We start from the raw sequence: 24,389 nt of genomic DNA, 5'->3' as shown, positions 1-24,389 counted from the left end.
TGCAGTTGATTTGATTGAAGAATATAATTCAGTATAATTTAATGTAATTCATGGATCCTGGATGTTTAAAGGGCTAATGTTCACAATTTTATTATTTTGGTTTATTTAAAGAAAAAGTCTGATAGCAGAAAAACAACACTTCGAATTATCACATCATATTTGTATTCAAAGTACAGTGACAGCATCTGCCATTAATAGTCCGGCTCTCACGGAGACTGTACACAACTCATTTGTAAAAAGTTTATTTAGAAACAAGTCAAACATAACACTTCAGTTAACAGTCCTCCCTGTTTTAAAAATGGGGGGAGCTTAAACCATATAACATAGAAAAAGCATCCTTAAGCCCTAATGGAATTAAGGACAAAAGTAAGCAATAAAAACAGAATTACATCATTCTTCATAGCATGTCCTGAAAATGAAAAGGCAATCCTCCATCAATAACTTAAACGACAATTAAGAAAATAAACAATTTATTAAAAAAAAAAAAAAAAAAAATGAAATGTGTGAAAATCCATTCCCTGGTGTGTATCTTGTCTTAATGCCAGCATTAAGGAAAAGGTTGATGCAGAATCTCAGAATGTTATGAGGTGCAGCAATGGTAGATTTTGACACACAGCACAAGACACACCTGGTATGGGGGAAAGAGGGAGTGTGTGAGGGTTTCCTATTTCCTGCTGGAAAGTACAAGCAAGAATCAAGACATGGCATCAACACCAGCTCGAGACTGACCTCTGATTTTTGCAGAACTGTATGAACAAATATGGGACCTTCAAAGTAACCATTTTTTCTGATAATTTGGCAATAACCATTCATAAAAATCAAGAAAAACATCTATAACATGGATCCATCAGATCATTTTTTGCACACGTTTCCGGCTATGAAACTTTTTGGTTGTAGCTAGAGGTAGACTATGCTCGAGTAATAGGCTATATCTTAAAACCAATTGGTGAGAGATATTGAGTACTGCATTTCTGACCTAGAATGAGCTGCTACTGTACCTGCATCATTTTAATGAGGTAATGCAAAAATAAAGTCATGAAACATTTCAGAGGATTCCTCTATTGAACTACTCTGTATTATTTCCATGCTGCGGTTCCGTACCTGTACTTGTTTAAGTTTTTCTTTGACACCAAATAACAGAATTTGAGCCCATAAGCAGTGCTGTGATAACACTGTTCCAAAGTTCACCAAGATTACAAAGAATATTTGTGACCCAGCGCTTGCGAATAGCTCCGATCGTGAATGCAGTCTAAGTAATGCTTATAATGTGGTAATAAATGACATCATGAGTGGCATGGCTGACTACACAGAGTAGAAAAAAAAACATGGAACAGAATCGAGTTGAACGCGACAGCGGACACACATTTCTGCAGTAACACACTGAGGCTACATCTCTCAGTCCTCGATCAAGCACTTTCCATCATGGCCACTAAGTTCTGCTTAGTGTGTTCTTTAAGGCTACGCTGTATTTAGGAAGATCACCTAAAACCACTAAATTATAAAAGCCTTAATATGAACATTTTGGTAAAAAGCATAAACATACACATAATTCTACTACAACAGTTGCTAACACACTATAGGTATTCAAAGTTCAAATGCAATTTCGATGAAGTAGATTTTTTTTTTATATCTTCTTTTGCCAAAAAAAACCCCCAAAAAAACCGAATCAACTTTTCAAACATGAACTGACTCTCAGCTCATTTTTTAGAGTGACTTTTTTCATTGAGCCAATCACTCACCCTGTATTCTTTTAACAAATGCTCCAGACACCCACAAGACCAAAAAGGTAACCTGAAGATAACAGAGCACAACACAAACCTGTTATCTAGCGGTCTTGAAATATTCCATCGTGTTGTATCTTTTAAATAAAAAGGTAACATTGCATATTCTGATCATATTTTCTGGCATAGGTTCAAACAAGCAGCACCAGTAGGAGGGAAACAGCCTACATTTTCTATCAAGGCAGAGAAAAAAAGATCCTGAACTGGTGCGAAAATGAAAAGCACAACAAAATGGAATAATAGAAGGCGGAAGCCAGTATAAGCTGGTTGACCTTAATATGCGCTTTCCTGCTGCTTGGTGCTTTCAAAGTGTGTTTTGATGTACGCTAACAAGAAAATAGTGGAAGGGGCTAAGAACATGCGGGATGATGACAAAATGATACGCCTTCCTTGTCAACAAGATCAGCAGCTTCTTTGACTTTTTCTGTTTTTTTGTTTTGTTTTGTTTTTCACTCACACAGCACTAGCAACATTTACTGGTTTCTTCTACAAGAGAGCGAGGACACACGAGTTATATATAGAAAAAAAAGTAAACATTTTGACTTTCACACAAACAAATATTAATAAAAAATAATAAGAATGCCGTTTCATTACAATAGTGCCAAAAAAATTAAAATAACATAGCTTGCATAGGGGGATGAAAGAAAATGTAGGTAGGAACACTTACTGGAAGGCATCATGGGAACTTATTTGAAAGTATCGTATAGTGCAAAACCCTAAGAAGGAACTAGGGGAGAGGGGAGGGAAAAAAGAATCGAATACAACGTATCCCCCATAACCAGGTTAATACCAGCCCAAACCAACATACACCCTGTCAGAACGTTTTAGCAAGGGAGTAATATGAAACCCTCCCCCCCCCACCCCCCCACCTGTGGACTTTGGTCTCTTGAGTAATTATTAGGGGCCATGAAGTTGTGAGTTTGTTGTGGTGATGAAGATGGTGTCACCCTTCCCTGCCCACCGGATTGCTGATTGCCGTTAGCGCATCTTGTGATCGTCAGTGTTGCCCATGTTGGAGCCAGGGCTGGGGTCCTGCTGTCGCCTGGGCTGTGCCACACACACCCACCCACCCACACACACACACACACACACACACACACACACACACACACACACACACACACAAAGACCACAGTTAATGTTAATTGAACAATAAACAGTTCATTAGCAGACATCAGTTAACGTCCCAACATCTCAGACATGGGTAATGCAATTATGGACATCACAGAATACTCTCACCACCTTTGCCTTCCATCCAGGACATTTTTGGGTTAAAGTACAAGGGCAGCTGCCTTCTGAGACATCCAATATGTTAGCTGGTTGTTTGTTTTTTCTGCACTTTTTTTAAATACTACCCCTACTGAAGGACCAAGTTGTGTTTTTATATGATTTTTTAAGCTAACTACTAGAAATAAAAATAAAAAAATCAACGGAATTAAATTTACAAACACAAAAAGTATTTAGGCATGATGAAGCTAATATAAGCTGTATAAGGCTGTATAAGTTTTTTTGTTTTTTAGAAAAATAAACATATAATAAACTATGATAAATGATGTATGAACCATAAACATACTAGTATGAACTGAATGACCTAAAATAAGAGCTCAATTATTTTTCCTAAAATTGACGTGACACATAAAAGTAACAGCAGAGGGCAGCAGCGAGCAGCTGCAGCATTAAAAAAAAAAAAAAAAAACCTAAAAATGGAACTCCTTTTTTTGTTTGAGTGGCAGGCAGTCATTAGTCTTCAAATCATTTAAAAATAAAAACATGACTGCTGCCCCATATAACAGATACATATGTTTATTTGCATATGCCTAAATCTCTCCCAACATAGACTTTGAGACATGGACAGGGCAGACGGACAGGCAGACAGCAAGGAGGAGAGGCAGACATAGAGGCAGACATCGTGTGATCTCATCGTCCACCTGACTAACCATTATAGCAGTTTCTAAGCCTGGACCTGATCTGAACTTTTATTTCTCAACCTTTTTATCCTACAACAAGTAACTTATGAAGCCTGCTGTAATTTTGATTTGAAAAGATTTGATTTATGGTCTGATCATACTGGCATATGAGGATGAATCAGCAGTAGCTCAGGCCCATTATGCCTTTTTCCACTGCAGTTACTCACTCACATTGTGGTTAGTGAGAGCAGAATGAGAAGAGGTTTTAATTCACTGAGATTTCAAGTTTCTAAATGCATACATACAAATGACATTGTATTTAAGCTGGAAATAGATGTTACATGTTACATTTTAATTTTACAACAGCATATCATTTAAATCATTACAATATTGTCAAAGCTCTTAATCAGGCCTTACATGCAGAATATGCACTGTTCTAAAGTCAAAAATGCTATAAATTAATTTTAAAGTAGAGAAGGTGTAATATACACTTTACGAAGTGTGTGTGGCCTGTTGTTTTGATGTCAATCTCTTAAAAAGGAAAGGACTGGTAGTTGAGAAGTCTACTCTATACTGAGAAATTGAAATTTCAAGTGTAGTAGGTGTTTTTCCTGTATTTGACCAATGTCAGGGAGAGGATTACAAGTTGCATCCTCTCCTTGAATGAAGCATAAACTTTGGGGTAAGTGTGTGCACGTGTGTGTGTGTGTGTGTGTGTGTGTGTGTGTGTGTGTGTGTCCGTATTAAAAGAAAACAATATCGATCATATGGAGCCATGCAGGAGTGTTTGCCTGTACCGCAAGTCAATAGAGTTTAGATTAGGCTGAGCGAGACAGCACTCCTAATGAAGATGATCAATACTAATGATATATTAATACTTTCTGGGCCTGAGCATCAGTCATGCGCTAATCCCACCTGCAGTAAAGGCAGAAAGTTGGATGAAAAATAGCCCATCAATTCTCCATCCATCAGAGAGAAGGCCATTAAACTCTAACCCCCCATCCCCCCAATTCATACATCTCTGTGGTGGGACCACACACTCATACGCTCTTACGTGCACACAACACTGTAAATATTACACATGCAGACAGAAAAGTAAGTCTCTCTATTACACACACACACACACACACACACACACACACACACACACGCTCAACACTCATCATCTCAGTCATGGCTGATTCCATTCACTCTAAACAACATATGTTCTCATTTGCAAAGCAAACCTGCCCTCTTCCTCAGATAATGGAGTGCCACCACCCTGTCATTTCAGCAAGAAATTGAGGGCTGCATGTCAGATGAGAGTCCTAGCCAGATTCAAACCATTTTCCCCTCGCCAGAATAAATAACGTGGGTGGTGGTGGGGTGGGGGTTCAGGGGTAGAGAACTACAGAGGAGGAAAAAATTCCAGTGCCTCAAAAGATCCAAACGGGTTATATTGGCAGTAAGATGAGAAAGTGTTTATTTAAGTTTAATTAAAAGGGGTGAAGAGATTATGGATTGACTTTGCTGTCATGGATGAAGATTCTTGATTTTCAACCCCACTAAAAATGCATTGAAATGATATATGATTGATTTTCTACATGTTCACTTTAAGGATTTGCCCGAAGTTGCTCTCGAAACTCACAGAAGGCTTTCCAAAATGACAGCAAAATATATACACTATGCCTGTTTTATACACCAGATATTTTAATACTTTAATCTTTAAATGGCACCATACTGCACATGCTAAAAAGGCAACCTAAAAGGTGTAATATATGTTGATTAATTCAGAATAAACATGGCTGTACTAAGAACATTCCTGATGGTACATTTCAAAGCTAACATCTGGATTCAGAGATGAGGTGGTGATTTCAAAGGCTTTATGCATCCCAAGAGGCACAGTTAAGTACAGTTTATGTCAGGTTACAATTGAGTAGGTTCAGGCCATTCCTCTAAACTGGATGGCCAAGTGATGGAGAAGATGCTCATAGATTCTACCAAGAGGCAGAGGACAACAAGGAAATACAGTAGGTTATGGCATTGAGTGGTCTTGATGACAATATCAAGTGCTCCACAAATCTGGCACTGGTTGAAAAATAAAATAGACACTGAAGATTCTGAGGCGAGATGAAAAAAAAGGGAGTTAGTCTTGGCCTCAACCATAAACAGTACATCTGGTTAAAAGTCAGTTTCAGCTGACCATCCAAGCAGCACCATACCTGCATTTAAGAATGGTGGTGGTAGGGTCTAGTTATAGGGGTGTTTATTTTCGATGGAGACAGGGGCATCGGTCAGGGTAGGAAGGACAATGGATGGAGCAAAATACCAACAAACTCTTGAGAATAAAATGCTACCCTCAACAAGATTGTAAGAAGGGTCACTTTTTAACGGCTTTTCTTCCGACAAGGACCTGACGCACACCACAAAATTCACCATAAAGTAAATAACTACAGTGCCAAAAGGAGAAGACGGTGCAGGTGCATGGAAAGTGCATCTGTAAAATGACTTGAATTTGAATTTGACAGAAGTATTCAATTAAATTAAAAGGTGTTTCTCTGAAGTATTACCCTTAGGGGTGAACATTGAGATCAATTATGCTTTTTATTTATTGCTATTTTCCAGTAATATTCGCTTTTGTTTCAATATTGTAAGGCCCAATGTGTAAATAAAGCAGGAAAAGCTTTTCTACATCCACTGTATCACAGCACACATTTTTACAGGTTATATTAGCACTCTCTAGCAGACATTAGCTATAGTCTTATCATCTTTTCCCTCATTGATGAAGCACACAATTAGAGCACCTTCAGGATCTGAGAGCGAGCAGTTAACTAGTTCCACACAGATTAAGCTTTCCTACATTAATTGCTATTTAGTTTGGTCTGTGGCAATAATGAACTGCTTTAAACCACAATAAAATAAATCATTATCACATTTGACTGGCAGTGTATGTCAAACGTCAAGAAACCTCAGGAATATGGATCATGACCGAGGTTTTGAAGTACAGTATAAAACAGAAAGTGCAGAAAAACATACTAAGCATAAATACACAGATGAAGCTGCAAAAATGCATGCACATGCTCTAACAGGACATCTTCACAAAAGACAAACTCATGCAGGCTCTTGCTTTCACACACACACAATACACAACACAAGCACATGTACACAAACACACGCACACACAAACACACGCACAGAACTTACAGACACAGACATGGTTTAGTGCATTACACAGGGATAGAGAGAAGCAGAAGAGACAGACCCTGGTCCGTGAATGCCATCAGTCCCAGATTTTTGATGCCACAGGGTCCTAAAAAACACAATTTGGTTTTCATCTTAGGAGCGCAGTTTGGATCGACTTCAGAATGTTTCTGTACTTAGCAAAGATTCAGCATGCACTGAGCCACAAGTCAACAAGTAAAGCACATGTATTGGGCACACACACACACACACACACACACACACACACACACACAGGCTCACACTCTTAACCTTAGTTATAACTAGTAACATTTATTCTCATTTATACAAGTTTAATACAGACGTAACAATTAGTTTTAAGCATCATACATTATGTTAGTGGCTGTAATGAAAATGCTAGTGGAATAAGTAAACCTGCAGGACAACAGAAAATACAGCAAGGAATTGCTCGCAAAAGATGTCTACACATACACACATACACACACACACCAACAGGGTTTACCTTTTGTCCCACCACAATCTTAAATATACAGAATACAGTGATGTGTATGCATGCACTAACATGTCTGATAAAAAGAAAAAAACATTCATCGCTAAGACACACACACACACACACACACACACACACAGCATACACTCACCTCTAGATCCTCGCGGTGTGAACGATCCCTGTCCTCAAAATCACGAGTCCTCCTGCGAGCCTCCTCAAAGGCAGCCTGAGCAAGAGCATCCTCATGCTTCACAAGCACACACACACACACACACACACACACACACACACACACACACACACACACACACACACACACCAAAAAAGAGGGAATATCACCATATTATGTCAATGCATGAAAACCAATAAACAGCTTTATTGACATGTAAAACTTTAATGCATATGCTGTGGTACGCTTCCTGGCTATACCTGTGCTCGTTCATCATCATATTCCAAACAGCCCATCCCATCCAGACGCTGCATGTCAATCCACCCTCTCCAAATCACACAAACTCCATTTAAGATCATAGGGGCCTTCAGGTACACCTGTGCACACGCACAAAGACACACACAACGTGATTATAAATACAGGAGGTAAAATATCTCACAGGCAAAGTGAAATGCAATGCGCAATGTGACCAAGAGATCACAATCTGTAAAGTCTTTATATAAAAATAAGGCCATATATTAATAATATTAGTTAGGGACCCATCCAAACACACAACCCTGAGATGCTGAAATTATTATTTTTATTTTTTGCATATCACCTAGAACATTATTTAAAATTTAGGAGACTGAATGATTTTACCCAACAGATGTCTTTCCCCTTTTGTCTAAACCAAATAGTCTTTGATTATACCACACCTGAAAACACCTTACTGCGTCATGTCCGGACACACAATGGCCCATTTGAGTTGTAAAACATGTGGCTCGGTCTTCAACAAAGCAAATATGAAGCCATGCTGTAAGATGTGTATATAGTTCACTGTTTTTGTTTTTGCCCCCATATTTGCCCCTAATGTTATACTGTGTCGTTAAACTTCCTGTAATGAAATTGTTTATTTTTAGAGTCTAGCGTAGTGTCAGGAAAGACTACACTGAAGCTCTCTTAGCAGACATGAGCAAAGCCAAGTCTGAATTTATTTATACTGATCAGGGGCAATGGTGCACCGGGTTCATGATTACATCCATGTGTCTGTGTGTATATATGTGTGTGTGTGTGTGTGTGTGTGTGTGTGTGTGTGTGTGTGTGTGTGTGTGAAAGAGAGAAAGAGTGTTTGAGAGAGAGAAAGACAGAGGGAGGGAGGCACTGGTATAAATGTGCAGTACATGTAAGTGTGGAGATGTAGGTAAGATGCTTAGAGAGAGAAGCATGAGAAAAAGACAGGGTAAAAAGAGAGTGAGAGTAATTCAGAGTAGGAAGTATGTGTGTGTGTGTGTGTGTGTGTGTGTGTGTGTGTGGGTGGGTGGGTGTGTTAATTTGGCTGTAAGCCACAGGAGTATATCATGTCTCAGGATTCAAGCTGAGACAAAAGTATGCAGTCTATCGGTCTAGGACACACATACACACATACAACCACAAACATAGCCACCCACTCACTGACCCAGCAACCCACCCATCCAGACGCACACAGCCACATACACACGTGTGTAAGCACACATGCATGCACACACACACACACACACACACAGAATAAAGGCAGAAGTTCCAACACAGTGGTATACAATCTACAGAAGCACAAAGCTGCTGGAACCCAAATCACACACTGCTGTGTGGATGTACACTGGACACGTCTCAGCCAGTTAACACGCTCTTCCCAGACACACAGACAACACAAGCTTTGTATGTCACTAGTCATCTTTACCACAGTGCTTTATCTATCTCTTTCTCCATCTTTACTGTATGCGCTTTAGCTGCAAACAAAGGACCTAGTGTTTTAGACTAAGTGAAGTAATGACAATTAACAAGCTAAATAAGCATGAATAAAACACGACGGGATATACAATCATAGTGAGAATGCAAAGAGCAAAATCCTTTGTCCTTAAAGACTATATGAATATTTTTACTTAGCTGCTACTAACCCCTTCCCTAAGTGACTACTATAGAGAGCTTTACCATATCAACAATCAGCTTTTAAATATTCTTTAGAGCCTCTACATTACAACAGTCATTATAGAAACTATATTAAAATATTAGAGTGCAATACATTAAGCTCTACATAATTATAGATAATTATATAAACAAATATATATTGGTCTTGCTGGCAACACTGTTGTCAAAAGCATGCTGTCAGAAAATGAATGAACTTTTTTCTTTTTTTTTTAAGATAAAAGAACTGAATCTTAAAAAACCTTATTTACACAAATCTGGTAGAAAAAAAATACATTGGAGCACAATGAGAGAAAGTATTAGACTTTTAGTTGATTTTAAACAAGCTGAAGGAAAATGATAACTGACAAACTGCACTGCTTGAAGACATGCAGGTGGTTGGGTTGAAAGAGGCAGATGTAAAGGGCAGAGTAGTATGGAGACGGATGATCCGCTGTAGCGACCCCTAATGGGAGAAGCCGAAAGAAGTAGAAGAAGAAGCACTGCTTAACTGCCATCATGTATTGTGGTCAGATGATTAATTTGTTTGTCATGTGCAAAATCAGCATGTTTGGCAACAATGGGGAACAGCATACAAGAAAAAGCACCCGATGACCTGTGTACAACCACCAACGCAAGATATTAACAGGAAAGGTGCTGATTTTAAGAAAGAAATCAGCACAATTTATTTTTGTCTTCGATAAAAAATAAGGTAGTAAAATGTCCTGGTATATTTACAACACTTTCTTCAAGTTTTTCTTTGTAGGATTTCCTGGCTGAGAGAAGGCTGACATTTCCTGTCAACATCTTGCAGGCGTAGCTGGCACTGTCACTGCATTAGCAGGACCAGATGGCACTATGTTACATGCAAAAGCATCCTGTGATACACCCTGGGGTTCTTCCTCACTTGTAGCATACCTAAAACTGCTACTACATTTACATTGCATTTACCAGATTCGTTAAAAAACTTTACAGGCTCAATAACGGTAAAGTTTTGGAGCTTCTCCAGTTCACTTTTCATCTTGGCTTTCATTGAATATGCCATGACAATGCTATCTTTGAAGATGAGGTTGCACCTGGAAATTTACACACAACATCACTGTTGACACTACTTTGCTAGAATGTCATTTATGGCTGATATAATTTATATTTTGGCCCAGTGTCATGTTGTCACTCGCTCTCTTATCACAAACTCCCCATCGCAGCAAACCACTTGTACATCGGTTTCCATTATGGAGCAGCCAAACAAAATGCAAACCAGTCAGGATTCTTTCTGCAGCTCGTCATCACCGAACGTCTAACTCAGCAGACCTGTATTCAGTAGCACACGCTTGAAACAGACTGGACTTTCAGTGCTCCTAGTTCTAGAGATGATTCCAAGCCTTTGTTTACATGTTGCTTTTCTGGGTTTGGCTTCAGTTTGTTTTCCGAAGCTGATTCTAGTGTGTGCCCTGTTTATCCTGTTTGCCTATTACTTGCACTTTTTTTTTTTGTTTATTATGAGTTTCGTAATTGTCTTTTGGATTGATCGTAGATGCATTTCGACATTCTAGAATATTCTGGTTGTTACTTGATTACTGAAATTTACAGAATTGTGTTCACCTCCATTACCAATGCTGCATTAAAATTATAACTACCAAAAAAACACCCCCTCAAGTGCAGCAAACTTTTCAACTCCTGGCTCTTTCTCTGTTTACAGCGTGAAGTTCAATCTAAAATCAAAATGAAGTCAAAAATCGTGTACAGTGTAGAGTAGCCATTTATGTCTGTTAAAATTAGTTCATAGAAGGACTTGCATAAAAGATTCTTAAAGAAAAATCTAAAAATCTAACAAAAGCTTAGTTGGTAAAATGTGACTAGTTGTCTGTGATGATTCTGATAACTGGTTTAGATGATCCATGCACCCTGATGAAGCGTGAAAATCCAAACACTCTAAATCTCAAATTTTTTTTTTATTATTCATTCTTCAGCTTTGTTTCTACAGATACTCAGATGTGCAGCAAATGATATGTAATGTATATGCAGAGTCATTTCATGACTAACGTCACAACGTACCTTCTGTAACGGCAAGTGTATCAAATTCTCTGAATCTCTGTTCCGCTTACACTAAAACCACACTTCAAACTTGCCATCTGCTGTGTTGTCAACATACACACACTCTAGGAATAAGTCACACACTGTAGCTGATCACCATAATCCCATAATCGTATGAAAATAAATTAAATAAACACATACACAGTAGTTTCAGTAAACATGTTTTCAAAAGCAAAGTTGGACAAGAGAATGGTTGGGAGAGATGCAGGCGGCAATGACAAAGAAAAGCTGGAGGAATGACATTCTTTTATTTCTGTTCATCAACAGGAAGCAGGTGTTTGTGTTTTTATTCCTACTGTTATCAAGACTAATCACATCTTTTCCGAGCCGTAATTAAGCTTGTCCTGCAGCGTTATCAGTCATAACCAAAACTAAATACACACGTTTACTTCATCTGCTTAGTGTAAATATTGACAGTGTAAACAAACAGAAGACAATATGGCACTTAAATCCCACCATGTAGCACAACATAACAGCAATTTACCTTGTTTTCTAAATTCTTCTTTGTTCCCATTCTGTTATGAATGTCGACACAGCCCAGTGAGACACTGGGATACCTCACATGAGCTCCTAAACCTAGTAGGTAGCAGGTATAGGGTTTAAATTCAGACTTCCAAATGATTTAAAACCAATTAATCAATTTCTTTATCAGTGTGTGTAACTGAAACTGGCAGCCATGGCACAGAACCCTGTCCTGTACTCAGGAAAAAGCCACCTTACAGGAAAAACAGGGCAGATTTTTACCTGTTTAATAAAGTAACCTGACATGAAAACAACTATATATATATATATATATATATATATATATATATATATATATATATATATATATATATATAAAACCTAATTGGCATGTTGACACATTCTCTGTATTGAAGTACACTAATGCACAAAATAAACAATTTCTTCAGATTACACCTTCATTTGCTGCACAAAATTATTTACATTTTTGTTTTTATTCTTTTCAGCTTAAGAAAAAAAGAAATTAATTAAATGCAGGCTGAGTCATTGTGAAGTAAGTATTATAATATTTTCCCTCAGTACTCAGTACAAAGTGAGCAGACAATTAATGAACAGTTCTGCATTTATGCGGCCATCACTGCACAGCACACCCCCAACATGATGAAACTATAATGAATGGACAGTCAGTGCCACCGAAATGAGGACAGGCTACCTTTCGAGTCTGGTTCTTCTCAAGGTTTGTTCCTCAGGCAATCTCAGGGAGCCAATAGCTTTCTCATTAGGCACTAAACTAACCCTAACCCTAACCCTAGATGTTTATAACCTCTTTATCTCTGTAAAGATCCTTTGGGACAATATCCATTGTTAAAAGCACTCTACAAATAAAGCTGAATTAAATTGAAAATCACAAAACTTTAAAATCAATTTTGTACTGATTTCACATCCACTCATTGAGGATTTTTTTTGTTTGTGTATTTTTCCAGTAAAAAAAAAAAGAAAAAATGTGCATTCAATATTCCTTTTATGGAAAAAAATAGTTGGTGTTTCTGCAAGAACTGCTCTAGTGTCTCATGTTTAACCCTGAGCTCTGATTACTGTCTGTGTAGTTTCCCCCAAGAAAAATGCCAGGAGGCAACATTAAAACTGCCACTTGGTGTATGAACATTTGTGTGGATTAAGATCTCATCCCCTGAGTTTCTGCTTTTTATCTCTCTTTATATCTCAACTGTGTTTTTCTATTTCCCATCACTCCTTCTCCACCGTGTCCTCAGCATAAATACCTCCGAGCAAACTAACTGATACACTGATCCTGACACTTATACCCACACAAATACACACATATTGATATGCAAAGTAAAGACTTGGAAACATAACAGTTTAAGCTAAACATCACTGAGATCATGGCGGCAAAAGCCTAACTGAAACTGCGTCCTTATTTCGGAAAGATGAATACTCAAACATTTAGGTCAGAGCCCACACAAGCACATCCTCATACAAACACACACACACACACACACACACACACACACACCCACAGCAGGCTGACAGCAGCCGTACTGTATAATTAGAGTGCAAATTTATGACACACTGCTGACGAATGACAAAAACATTTGCCTCTAACAAATCACAGTAATATAAAATTTCCAAAGACTAAAACAAAAATCACCGGGCAGTTCAGCCAAAAAGGGTTTTGAAACCTGGAAAAACAGATATCGTTATAAACATACTTACAGGAGTATACTTTACAATATATTTTTTAATATACGTTTAAATGTACTTTTGTTGCTTTACTGTTTTACTTACACCTTCATCCAACTCAAACCTCTACCATCCGATACATTCAATATGGCCAATAATAACACACACACAGACACAGACACAGACACACACACACACACACACACACACACACACACACACACACACACACACAAATATTAGGGCTGTCAATCAATTAACCCTGTGAAGCCATATGACATGAAATAATTAACAGAAAATTCTATTTTTTGGAATTTGAAGTGTTTATGGGTCTTGAAACAAAATAAAAAAATAAAAAAAGATTACCATTTACAAATGTGATTTTTTTATTTTACATATATGATGCATTAAGCATTTATGCCAATTTACTGATCACAACAATGTATACTGATTATTGTTGATTATTGCCATCCATAAGCATGCCGATGACAATTTTAACACTATATTTTTTTGACATCTGAAAATACATACAAAAAAATGTTTGTGTATTCTGAATTTCTTATCTGAATTGGTAAATATAACATATAGATTATGATAATCATTTATTTGTTTTACTGAAAAGACAAATATTAGCAAGCTACATCATTAGATTGGATGTACAAAAAGCAAATCAATATTTCATTTGCACTAGTCCATATGAAATATTTGTGATTTGTGTACATCAGTTAAAAATGTAAATCAGTGAAAAATGAATTTAAGAGGACATATAATTTTTTTATCAGTTTAATAAATAATAAAAAATCATCATGAAATGCAATACATTGATGACTAAGCTAAATTACCATATACCTGCTGTATAATATATATAACATTATTTCAACACGATTTTACTATAACATTCTTTAAAAAATGTAACAATTATTAGTTGCTTCAAAAAAAGTACATATTCATATTAAAAAATCAGTAACAACATAAACTTTATTTTTTCCACATCTTTTTCAAAATCTGCAAAGATGTCCCTGCAAAAAACTAGCAAGTCAGTTTATAAAGGCAGCCATATTGGAAAACCTGCCTGAAGCCTGCTGTTTACTGCAGAGTGTAGATAACTCCAATAGGGGACAGAAAACAAGTCTCAGATTGTATTTAACAGGTTTTTGAGGAAAGCATTGTTAATGCAGGTGTTGCAGGTGTTGATACATTTGGCATTATAGGGTTAAAATATTTAATCGCGATTATTCACGATTGTCATGAGTTAACTCATGAATAATAGAAACTTAATCACAAATTCTTATCTGTTCTAAATGTACCTTAAATTGATACTTAATTAAACTAAACTAAAATACTTATCTAAAAGTTTTTTTTACTTTAATCAACATGGGCATGGACAAATATTGATGCTTTATGCAAAAGTATGTTTTTTATTAGTGAAACCAAAGTTAAACATAGAGCATAAAGACAAAATAATCTTGTGAATGTTTGAAAGTGATTATGGTGCTTGTAGTTACGTAAATCATCATGTTTTATATGTGTGTGTGTGTGTGTGTGTGTGTGTGTGTGTGTGTGTGTGTGTGTGTGTGTGTGTGTGTTGTTTCAAAGGTTTTAATTTCGCCTCTTTTCTATTTATTTATTTATATTTTTACATTAATGCGTGCTGCATTAATCACGTGTTAATAAAATTAGTGTTTAAATTAAGTTAAATTAGTGTGAATTTGTCTTAACGCATTATTAACAGGTTAATTTTGACAGCCCTAATATGTATATATTCCCAAGTTCCACAATAACACAAAGCTTTTATTGGGAACACACCAGGAGCATATACAAATTAGTGGAAAAAAACCTCCCTTTCTTCAGTTTAATTTCGTTTGCTGCCTCTTTCTCATGGTCAGAGCACAAAATGTTTTTGCTCTTCTCGACTCTTTGTGATTGTGCCATCTCCAAGATATTTGCTGGTGGAAGATAAGCTGCCTATCACCCTGAGATTTTTCTTCACAATCGAAAGCTTACATATTCAACTTTCTGACATTCTGCTCAGGAACTACAAGCACTGAAGCCTCTATTAAAGAACCTTGATATTCTATTTCCATCACTAACCCTTTCACTCTTAACCAGAACAAGCCCATGACCAGGGCCCCATCACTCTTATTACCTGCTGCTTTACTGATAAAGTGTATAGGGCTGTGTAAAAGACATGCTTATTGAGCGAGGGCATATTTTAGAAAAGGTAATTCAGCCGCCAGCTGCACATATGCACAATCCAGCTGCTTATGTAGTGTCAGAGACGTCACTAAAGCGCTGACACTTTTTAACATGTTTGATACTCTCTATGTGATAAGTCACATACTGTGCCTACTTTCAAGTACGGCAGTTATAAAGAGCCTGTGAGAGTCTGAGAGGAAATCAAATTCATCTGCTTCGTGCGCTGAGAGATATCCTAAATCCAGATTATAAGATATTGCTACTGTAAGAACTCATTTTGCATTTTAACAACCAAAATGTCTTTTTTTACCCAGCAAAAATAAACAAATGCCATATGACACTAAACGCTGCGCAGAATAAAAATGGCTACGTTATTTTTCATTATGCACTGCCTGCGTCTCCCTAACCAATATTCCCTCTGTATTTTCTCATATTTCTCTTTTTCTTGTTTCCATAAAATAGGGACATTCATAGCTCTCATATTTATTTTCTTGAAAAAGATTTGAAGATCAGGCATGCATTGGCAGAGATGAAAGATGGTGTAGTTTGTGTGTGTGTGTGTGTGTGTGTGTGTGTGTGTGTGTGTGTGTGTGTGTGTGTGTTTGTGATCATGTAATTTGCACATCCCTACAACTGAATGCAATACAAGTGTAGTAAAATGTTTAGAAGATTTGGAGAGTCCTGTAGTGCTGCACTCAGGATTGGCTAATAAACTAGTTATGGGTAACAAGATGACTAGATAAATAAAGACTGGACTATGATTCCGGGGTTTTGGACAAGCCCAGATCAAAAGCGTCTGCATTTACATTCTACTCCCTCTGGCTTTTCTATGATACGGCATCAAAAGGAACATGACACTAAGACTAAGAACGTATGCATGAAAGACTCTGCGTTCTTCAGTAGTATGAGCTGATGTGTTGTCAGAAGTTTCTGGGTAATTTGTTACCTCCAGATGGAAGGTAATACTACTACAAGACCTAGCCTGTCTTGCATGGGTTTATAGTAACAATATAAAGCTTTGAGATAAAAAGAACAAAAAAACTGAAGGAGAGAAAGAAAAAAGACAGCCTCACTGTGCTCATGGTGAATAAAAGACTCGCTGCCTTTAGAGTTGGGTTTTGACATTCTATTTGAATATGGCAAACAATATGGAGCAGAAAATAATTTCAGGGGGATTGTGAAAGTAGTCAACAAGACAGGGTGGGGCAGTGTGTGTATGAGTGTGTGTGCTTAGCAGAGAATTGGGGGTGGAGAGTAAATATAGGGATTCACGTGTGCCAGGCTTTTAATTCAAGAGCCAAAACAATTCTCCTTCGTCCCCTCTCCTTCATGTGTATCATCTACTCCTCTGGGGTTCTTCCCCTCTTTACTTCTGTGACCTGAACTGTTCCAGACATATGTGTTTAGATAAACCTGCATGTCCACCTGATATATCTATATACACATAAGTTGGACATGCAGGTTTATCTAAACACATATATCCTCTTATAATCATTGATGTGTGCGACATGTCAACGACCTTTAAGATGCACACTTTAAGATGTAGTGTTGACTACAATAACAATATAAGACCTGCAACTAATGATGATTAATATAATTCATTCTCATGATTAAATTTCAATTACAATTAGGGAATTCAATCACAGTGAAAGCTTACTATTTGAACGGATCAAGTTTATCTCTCTCTCTTTTTATTCATTCTGACTGCTCTCTAGTCATCGCCATCATTTCATGTGCAGTATTGAATTTGTTCCCCGGCCCTTGTGTCTCATACAGCAATAGAGAAATGATGCTCTTGAAGCAAAGAAAGAAAGGATGAGAACGTCTCTGTGATGACTCACCCTCTTGTATTCTATGAACAATTTCGTCTCATTGTTCTGCTCGAGTTACAGTTTTTCAGTGTTTAAAATGACTGAATGAATGAACGGTTTTATGGTTGTATGATTATAATCTAAGTGAGCAGGGAATATGTTGAAGGTCAAATCATTATACCAGTCCCGCATACTTACATTACAGTACCACAGGACACTCTTTCACACTACAACATATTTTGGTGTTACTTAATTAAACATGATGTCGACCATAAAATTCCATGTGGATAAGTTTTCATAATTGACAGTTGATATTAATCACTGTAGCTCAAGTTGAATCTTGTCTATACTTATAGTCCTGCAGAGAGATGAAAGAAATATCAAAGAACATATGAAGAAATTAAACTCTCCCCCACACACACTGTAATAGGCCTAAGTAAGTCCCAATGTGAAATCAGAGAGAACAAATCACAGTGTAGTAATTGTGCAATACTGCTATTTTTGGTGGGGTTATCACTTATAAATCTCAATCTGCAGATGATTTAGTGTTTATGTGTATTCAGTTGTGTGTGCGTTTGTTGAGTATAAATGAAGCAGAACTACTTAAAAAAAAAAAAATCTTTACCAGTTGAAATACAAAATATCACGACAAAAGGTATAAGGCATGTTTGCAAAACGAATACGACACTTTAATTGTTATTACACACAGATGAAACCCTGTGCATCCACAAACCCTAATTGGTAATCCATAAATAGATATTAACTCCAGATAACACTGTAGTAATTCACCGCTGATCATGAAGAAGCAACAACAACAAAAAAACTTGTATTTTGATCAAAGACAGGAAATTAATAATAAACACCTCCATCGGTGGTAAAACAAGGTGACGATTTTCGTGCATGAGCTGAATGGTGAAGAAAGGACACAAGGCAACAGGAAGTGTAAGGGTGAGGCATGCCACCTGTGCCACCTGTGCCACCGTGCACTTCTCTAATGAGATGAGAGGGACACATGTCAGTGGCAGATGGAGCTGCCAGCGGCCATGTGGAAATGATTAATGTAGCCAATTAAGCAGAGCAGAGATACACACACACACACACACACACATCTCTTAAAATTAAAGCATTTGTGTGAGAGTGTATGTTAAGCTCAGACATACACTGTCAGCCACATTAGCTTTATGGCTTGGGGGATAAGCAATATTATTATGTAAACAAATATATAATAAATAAAAGCCAAAAAGGAGGGTAAGGAGGCGGCATTAGATCTGAAATTTGTTATTTTTTTCTGTTAGATGCATAGCCAGGCCTGCGTTCTTGCATTTTTTTCAAGAGCTATTTTGGGCCTAACCAGCACAGGGCTTTCATTTACCAGCAGGCCAAAACCTGAGCCATTCCCAGCATGCTTTAGGGCAAGTGGGGTCTTCTTTACGTGCTCTCAGACAGGCTTGCCTGAATCCCATGCTTCATAAACTACCTCCCACGCACGCACACGCGCACGCACACACACACTCCCTGAAATGGCTTCCACATCTGTAAGGACAGCCAGGCTTTTTTAAGCACTGCTACATGGAGAAAAACGGCCTAACCACAGACTTCCTCTTCAGAGCCAACCGTCAGCTCCCCCCACCCCAGACCAACTCCGTCGGTGAGACACAGGGGAGCACATGGACTCACACACGCTCTCAACTCTATGTGCTCTAACATCCATAGGTACGTCAAGTCTATGCTAGGACTCCAGATTTAAATCGCTTTTGTGCAGAGTTAAACCCAATAACCCTGATTTCATTGTTATATCTGTATCAGAATGGAACAGAGACACAGACCTCACTGATGTTTATGGGATCAGACTGCCCTTTGTCCTCATGTCTACACAGGAAATGGGATAAAACCAGTAACACCGCTACTGCACACCAGCCAATAGAGGCCGCCAAGCAACTCGGCGAAAAAGACAGAAGATATAAGAGCAGAGAGAAAGACCGTGGAGAGACAGAGAGATTAGAAAAGAGACAGACAGAAAGCTCTTAGACAACACCAAAACATTTTTACATGGGGGTATTCGAGGACATGCTTTGTTACCAGAAAGCCAGACACCTTGAGGACTAGGCACTTACTAGAGCAGACAATTACAAACAAATATTACTGACAAACGACTTTAGAACGTAGAAGTCAAAATTCAGAAAATTAGAGCCGTGGCATTGACCTACACACACACACACACACACACACACACACACCCACACCTTTCTGGTCTGTTTCCTCTAAATAAACCAATTCTTTCGTTCAGGAACACAGATGTGCTTTAAGCACTGACTAATACTTTCAGAAGAATAATATGCATATTATGGGGAAATAGCAGACAGGAGGGATAATTGATTTACAAGGATAACAATGATTTCTGCTTTGAGTACATGAGCTGAACAGATCTGTATTTATCCATAGTTAAGTCAATCCAAGTTGATTTGAGTAGATCTGAGATGCATAGCTCTTCGGCAGAGCTGAGTTTAATGGATACGAAACGGATTGAGCAGATCTGAGCAGAACTAAATGAATTGAATCTGAGACAAGTAGATCTGAATTTATTTTTGGTAGATTTGAGTTAAATGGACCTGAGTTGAGTTGAGTAGAGTGTATACACACACACACACACAGAGAGAGAGAGAGACAGAAGGCCATTGTGTCTACACACCTCATAAGTATGAGGAGCTCTGTGTGCATGGCTGATCTAACACAAGTACTAATTATACAGCAGTTGCTGATCACAGACTTATTCACACAGCAGCTTGCTGTGTGTGTGTTATTCAGACATGTCTGTGTGTCTGAGTCAGAGGCTCACAAGGCCTTTTCTGGATTTTCCCTCTCTGCAGAAAAAAAACAATAAGAGAAAGAGCAAGGCTGGAAGGAAAAGAGAGAGAGAGAGAGAGAGAGAGAGAGAGAGAGAGAGAGAGAGAGAGAGCAATAAATAAATACACCATCATATGTACCTATATATGAACTTCATTTCTCCACAGTCTCCCACTGAATGACTTCATATCAGTGTAAACCATACGCAATTCACTCAGACCTTATACACACCTGGGCTGACAAATATGCAGTCACTCTGCATTTACTTAAAAGATACTGCATTTGAATATTAATATTCTTTCATCAGAAGCAGCACTGTATTATGTATTAGTGTCATTTCTTCAGAAACCTAAATGATTTTAAAATCTGCCACCTTTAACTTATCTCTACTAAGGTGTGTGTGTGTGTGTGTGTGTGTGTGTGTGTGTGTGTGTGAGTGAGAGAGAGAGAGAGAGAGAGAGAGAGAGAGAGAGAGAGAAACTACTGCTGTCTAAAAGAAAGGAGCAGCTGCTTTTTCAGGACAGTCATTTTAACGTATCCATACAAACCCACACACACGCAAACACATACAGGCAAACACACACAGGCAAACACACACAGGCAAACACACACACACACACACACACACACACACACACACTGCTAGCATGAGGAGAGAATTATTAGGAGGTGTAGACTGATTGTATATCACTTGATAAAATTTACACAAAATCTGATGCTCTTTAACAAACCTGAACCTGGGACTGTATCTTGTATCCTGTGTGTGTGTGTGTGTGTGTGTGTGTGTGTGTGTGTGTGTGTGTGAGAGAGAGAGAGAGAGAGAGAGAGAGAGAGAGAGAGAGAGAGAGAGTGAGATTTTCCCAATCAAGAAATCTTTGCATAAGAGATAAGAGGAGTTTGAAAATAAAAGCCACTTTTGTGGCACAATGAGTGGTTTACCAGCAGCACACACCCCCAAACACTTTCATCTTTACGTTTGAGTATGAACATTCCCAGATGATATAAATAAAAAGAAAGAAAGAAAAATGCTTGTGTTAGAGAACTATCATATCATATACTATGTAAATGAGTTTGGTCTTTTTTATAAAATGGCAGATTGTACCTAGATCACAAGATACATTTAAACAGCGATAAGAAACAATACTATGGTAAAGAAGTAAAAAACTAACCTAAAATATTATTTTTTTATAATAATTGGTGCTGAAAAATCTGCCAGAATAAGACTTGAGAAACATTAGTAACTCTGGCAGGCACTAAGATATTCACCTTCAGCTGAGGATTTGTGTTCTGAGAGAAATGTATCTACAGCCAGAGGTGTTAGATATCAGATGTCACATTATCTGTATATTTTTTTATCAATCGATGGTCTACATTATTTTTGCATTTTTGCCTTTCACCCAAATTTAGCACAGGTACCTTTGTACATTGCAGTGCAAATGGCAGAGGAAACAGCACCAGTGTGCAGCACTATAGGCAATTTGCAGACACGCCATGACACACTGGTGGATAAATGCTATTATAGTTTGAAAGCCGTGATGTACAGCATTCATATTTTGGCTGTACGTTATGGCTTCATCCAGTCGTACGTTGAATGTAGCTCACCCTCTTACTTTCCCTCTTTCTCTGAATCAAAGTGAAACACTCGGGAAGCAGGTGTCATTAAAACAGATTCTTTACATATGAGTGAAAATACCCAGGTGAAGTCTCTCTCTCTCTTCCTTTCTCTCTTCCCAATGAACATACACCCCCACACACACACACACTCACAAAAACAGGTGCGACCAGGTGCAGGTGAGGAGCACGCCTAGGCAAAGTAGTGTTAAACAGATAGAGCATGCTTCTCTGTGTAATCAGAGAATGGCATAATCTTAACGTTTGAACTATTGTTAAACACACACACACACACACACACACACACACACACACACACACACACACACACACACACACCCAAATACACATATCCAAATAACCCAACAAACATTAGTATTCAAATACAGGCATATGCATCATGCAGACACACACACACACACACACACACACACACACACACACACACACACACACACACACACACCACACCCACACACGCACGCACATACACAAATACAACGCCCACACATCTGTAGAGCCTAATATGTTAAAATGCCCCTGCCCCTACCACCTGTCTCATACACACACATATACACACACCCACACACACAAATCCAGAGGGACATTACACTCGTCCTGCCTTTTCTTGTCCCAAACCTATAATTACATCTCATGTCCTGAGGCACAAAACCCTCCAGGTCTCTTTTTCACATACAAAGTAATGGAGGGCATTATAAAGTGATTCAATGGCCCAACTAAACAGATGTGTTTGTTTCAGAGAAATGGAGATGAAATAATTTGCCCTCAGGGAAACCTGCTAACTACTAAAAACTCCTGGTGCAGTAGGACAAACGTTCACTTTTGACTCTGTTTCCCCCGCTGAGAAATGATGATGTTTACAAAGACTTTCTAATAAGGCAATTAAGATGAGTACATTGCAAACTAAAAGCTTCGGCTGATGACAGCACACAGTGACACCATAATTATTTTCTAATCCAAGAAACAGCCAAGGATAAAGAGGAAACTGCTTGTTAAACTCATTTCTGAAGTGCTTTCTTAGAGGCAAGGAGGGAAAAAAACAGGCTAGTGTTGTACAAACATTTGAAAGACAATTGTTTTTTTATAACTACCACACTGGAGATGAGGTGTGATGGTTGCAGGACGAGGGCTGCTGTGGACTTTATCACTGGTCTACATTTAAATAATGTAATTGTATAGAGATTGTTGTGTAATTCATCTAGATATAAGATGAACACTGTTCAAGAGAGTGGATTATTTGGATTTGCCACTTTACATCATATGACCTTTTGCATGAAATTGAGAGAATGTAAATTCATGTGAATATCATGCAGCACTGTTGGTTGCTGATGGGAACGTAACATTACAGCGTGTGACACACACACAGCCCGAGCTGATTCACCCTCAGACAGCAGAACAAGGAGTTCGCACTAAACTCCCGCCAAAACCACCGTTGAAAGACTGTTACAACCCGATTACATAAACAATGATTCATACTATTATTAAAATATAATAAAAAGAAAACACAGAAATGCATCTATGAACATGATATTCGCAGTGGATTCCAAATGAGTGATATCACCAGATCAAAAATGATTCTATTTTTACATTCTTTTCCAATTTAACGCATTTCTAATTGTACATCATATTAACAGCAACAACTCGAGTACAAATTGGGGATCTTAGAAGGGTTTTTTTGCTCACGTAATGAAATCTTCGATTGAATATTTAAGATTTTGTGATCTTCTAAATCTTCAGCTCACTCCTGCTATAGTGGTTCTAAGGCTATTTTTCAATTCGACTTATAAAAGATAAGAAAAAATGCCCTACAGATTTTAGCCAAGCATCAGTTTAATTTTACATGTAAACTTTAATGTTATATGCTCAGGTCAATCCATATATTTCCGGCTAGCATTCCTCTCAAGCTACACACGTTAATAATCAATGCATCAGTAGGAGCCATTTTTAATAGCTGATTACAAATACTTGTACATAGTAATTTACCACTGTTTTTTTTGTTGTTTTTGTTACAAATCGACAGCTTGCAAGTATGTGGAAACAATGGTTAGATGCCATTAAATACAGAATAGTGGCTCCAAACTATGAAGAAACCCATGACCCACCGGTCAAGAGAGCAAAAATAGCTGTATTTTCCTAGCAGGGGAAATTGCATAATCTCTCTCCCGTGTTAATTACAGACACCTTATAATCATGAAAGTTATATAT

At 37.9% G+C, this 24,389-nt stretch overlaps 1 protein-coding gene across 4 annotated transcripts in view; it reads right to left on the bottom strand.

The window, feature by feature from the left end:
• Positions 1-226: 226 nt before the first annotated feature.
• The window catches only part of cbfb (core-binding factor subunit beta), a 37,406-nt gene continuing 13,243 nt past the window's right edge, over positions 227-24,389 (bottom strand). Inside the window, exons 4-7 of one of the 4 annotated variants that reach the window (XM_046864679.1) lie at positions 7,788-7,904; positions 7,510-7,605; positions 6,930-6,977; positions 227-2,823 (exon numbers count right to left, since the gene is read on the bottom strand). In XM_046864679.1, coding sequence (XP_046720635.1) covers positions 6,948-6,977; positions 7,510-7,605; positions 7,788-7,904 — 243 coding nt within the window. In that variant the 3' untranslated portion in view covers positions 227-2,823; positions 6,930-6,947. Of the gene's footprint in view, positions 2,829-6,929; positions 6,978-7,509; positions 7,606-7,787; positions 7,905-24,389 lie in introns of all 4 variants that reach the window. The other 3 variants (XM_046864678.1, XM_046864677.1, XM_046864676.1) reach the window with 3 other exon arrangements.

The sequence above is a fragment of the Silurus meridionalis genome, chromosome 13 (genome assembly GCF_014805685.1).
Source record: "Silurus meridionalis isolate SWU-2019-XX chromosome 13, ASM1480568v1, whole genome shotgun sequence".
NCBI classification, from domain to species: domain Eukaryota; kingdom Metazoa; phylum Chordata; class Actinopteri; order Siluriformes; family Siluridae; genus Silurus; species Silurus meridionalis.
The sequence above is the reverse complement of the archived record's forward strand: the minus strand, read 5'-3'. Positions and strand labels throughout refer to the sequence as shown.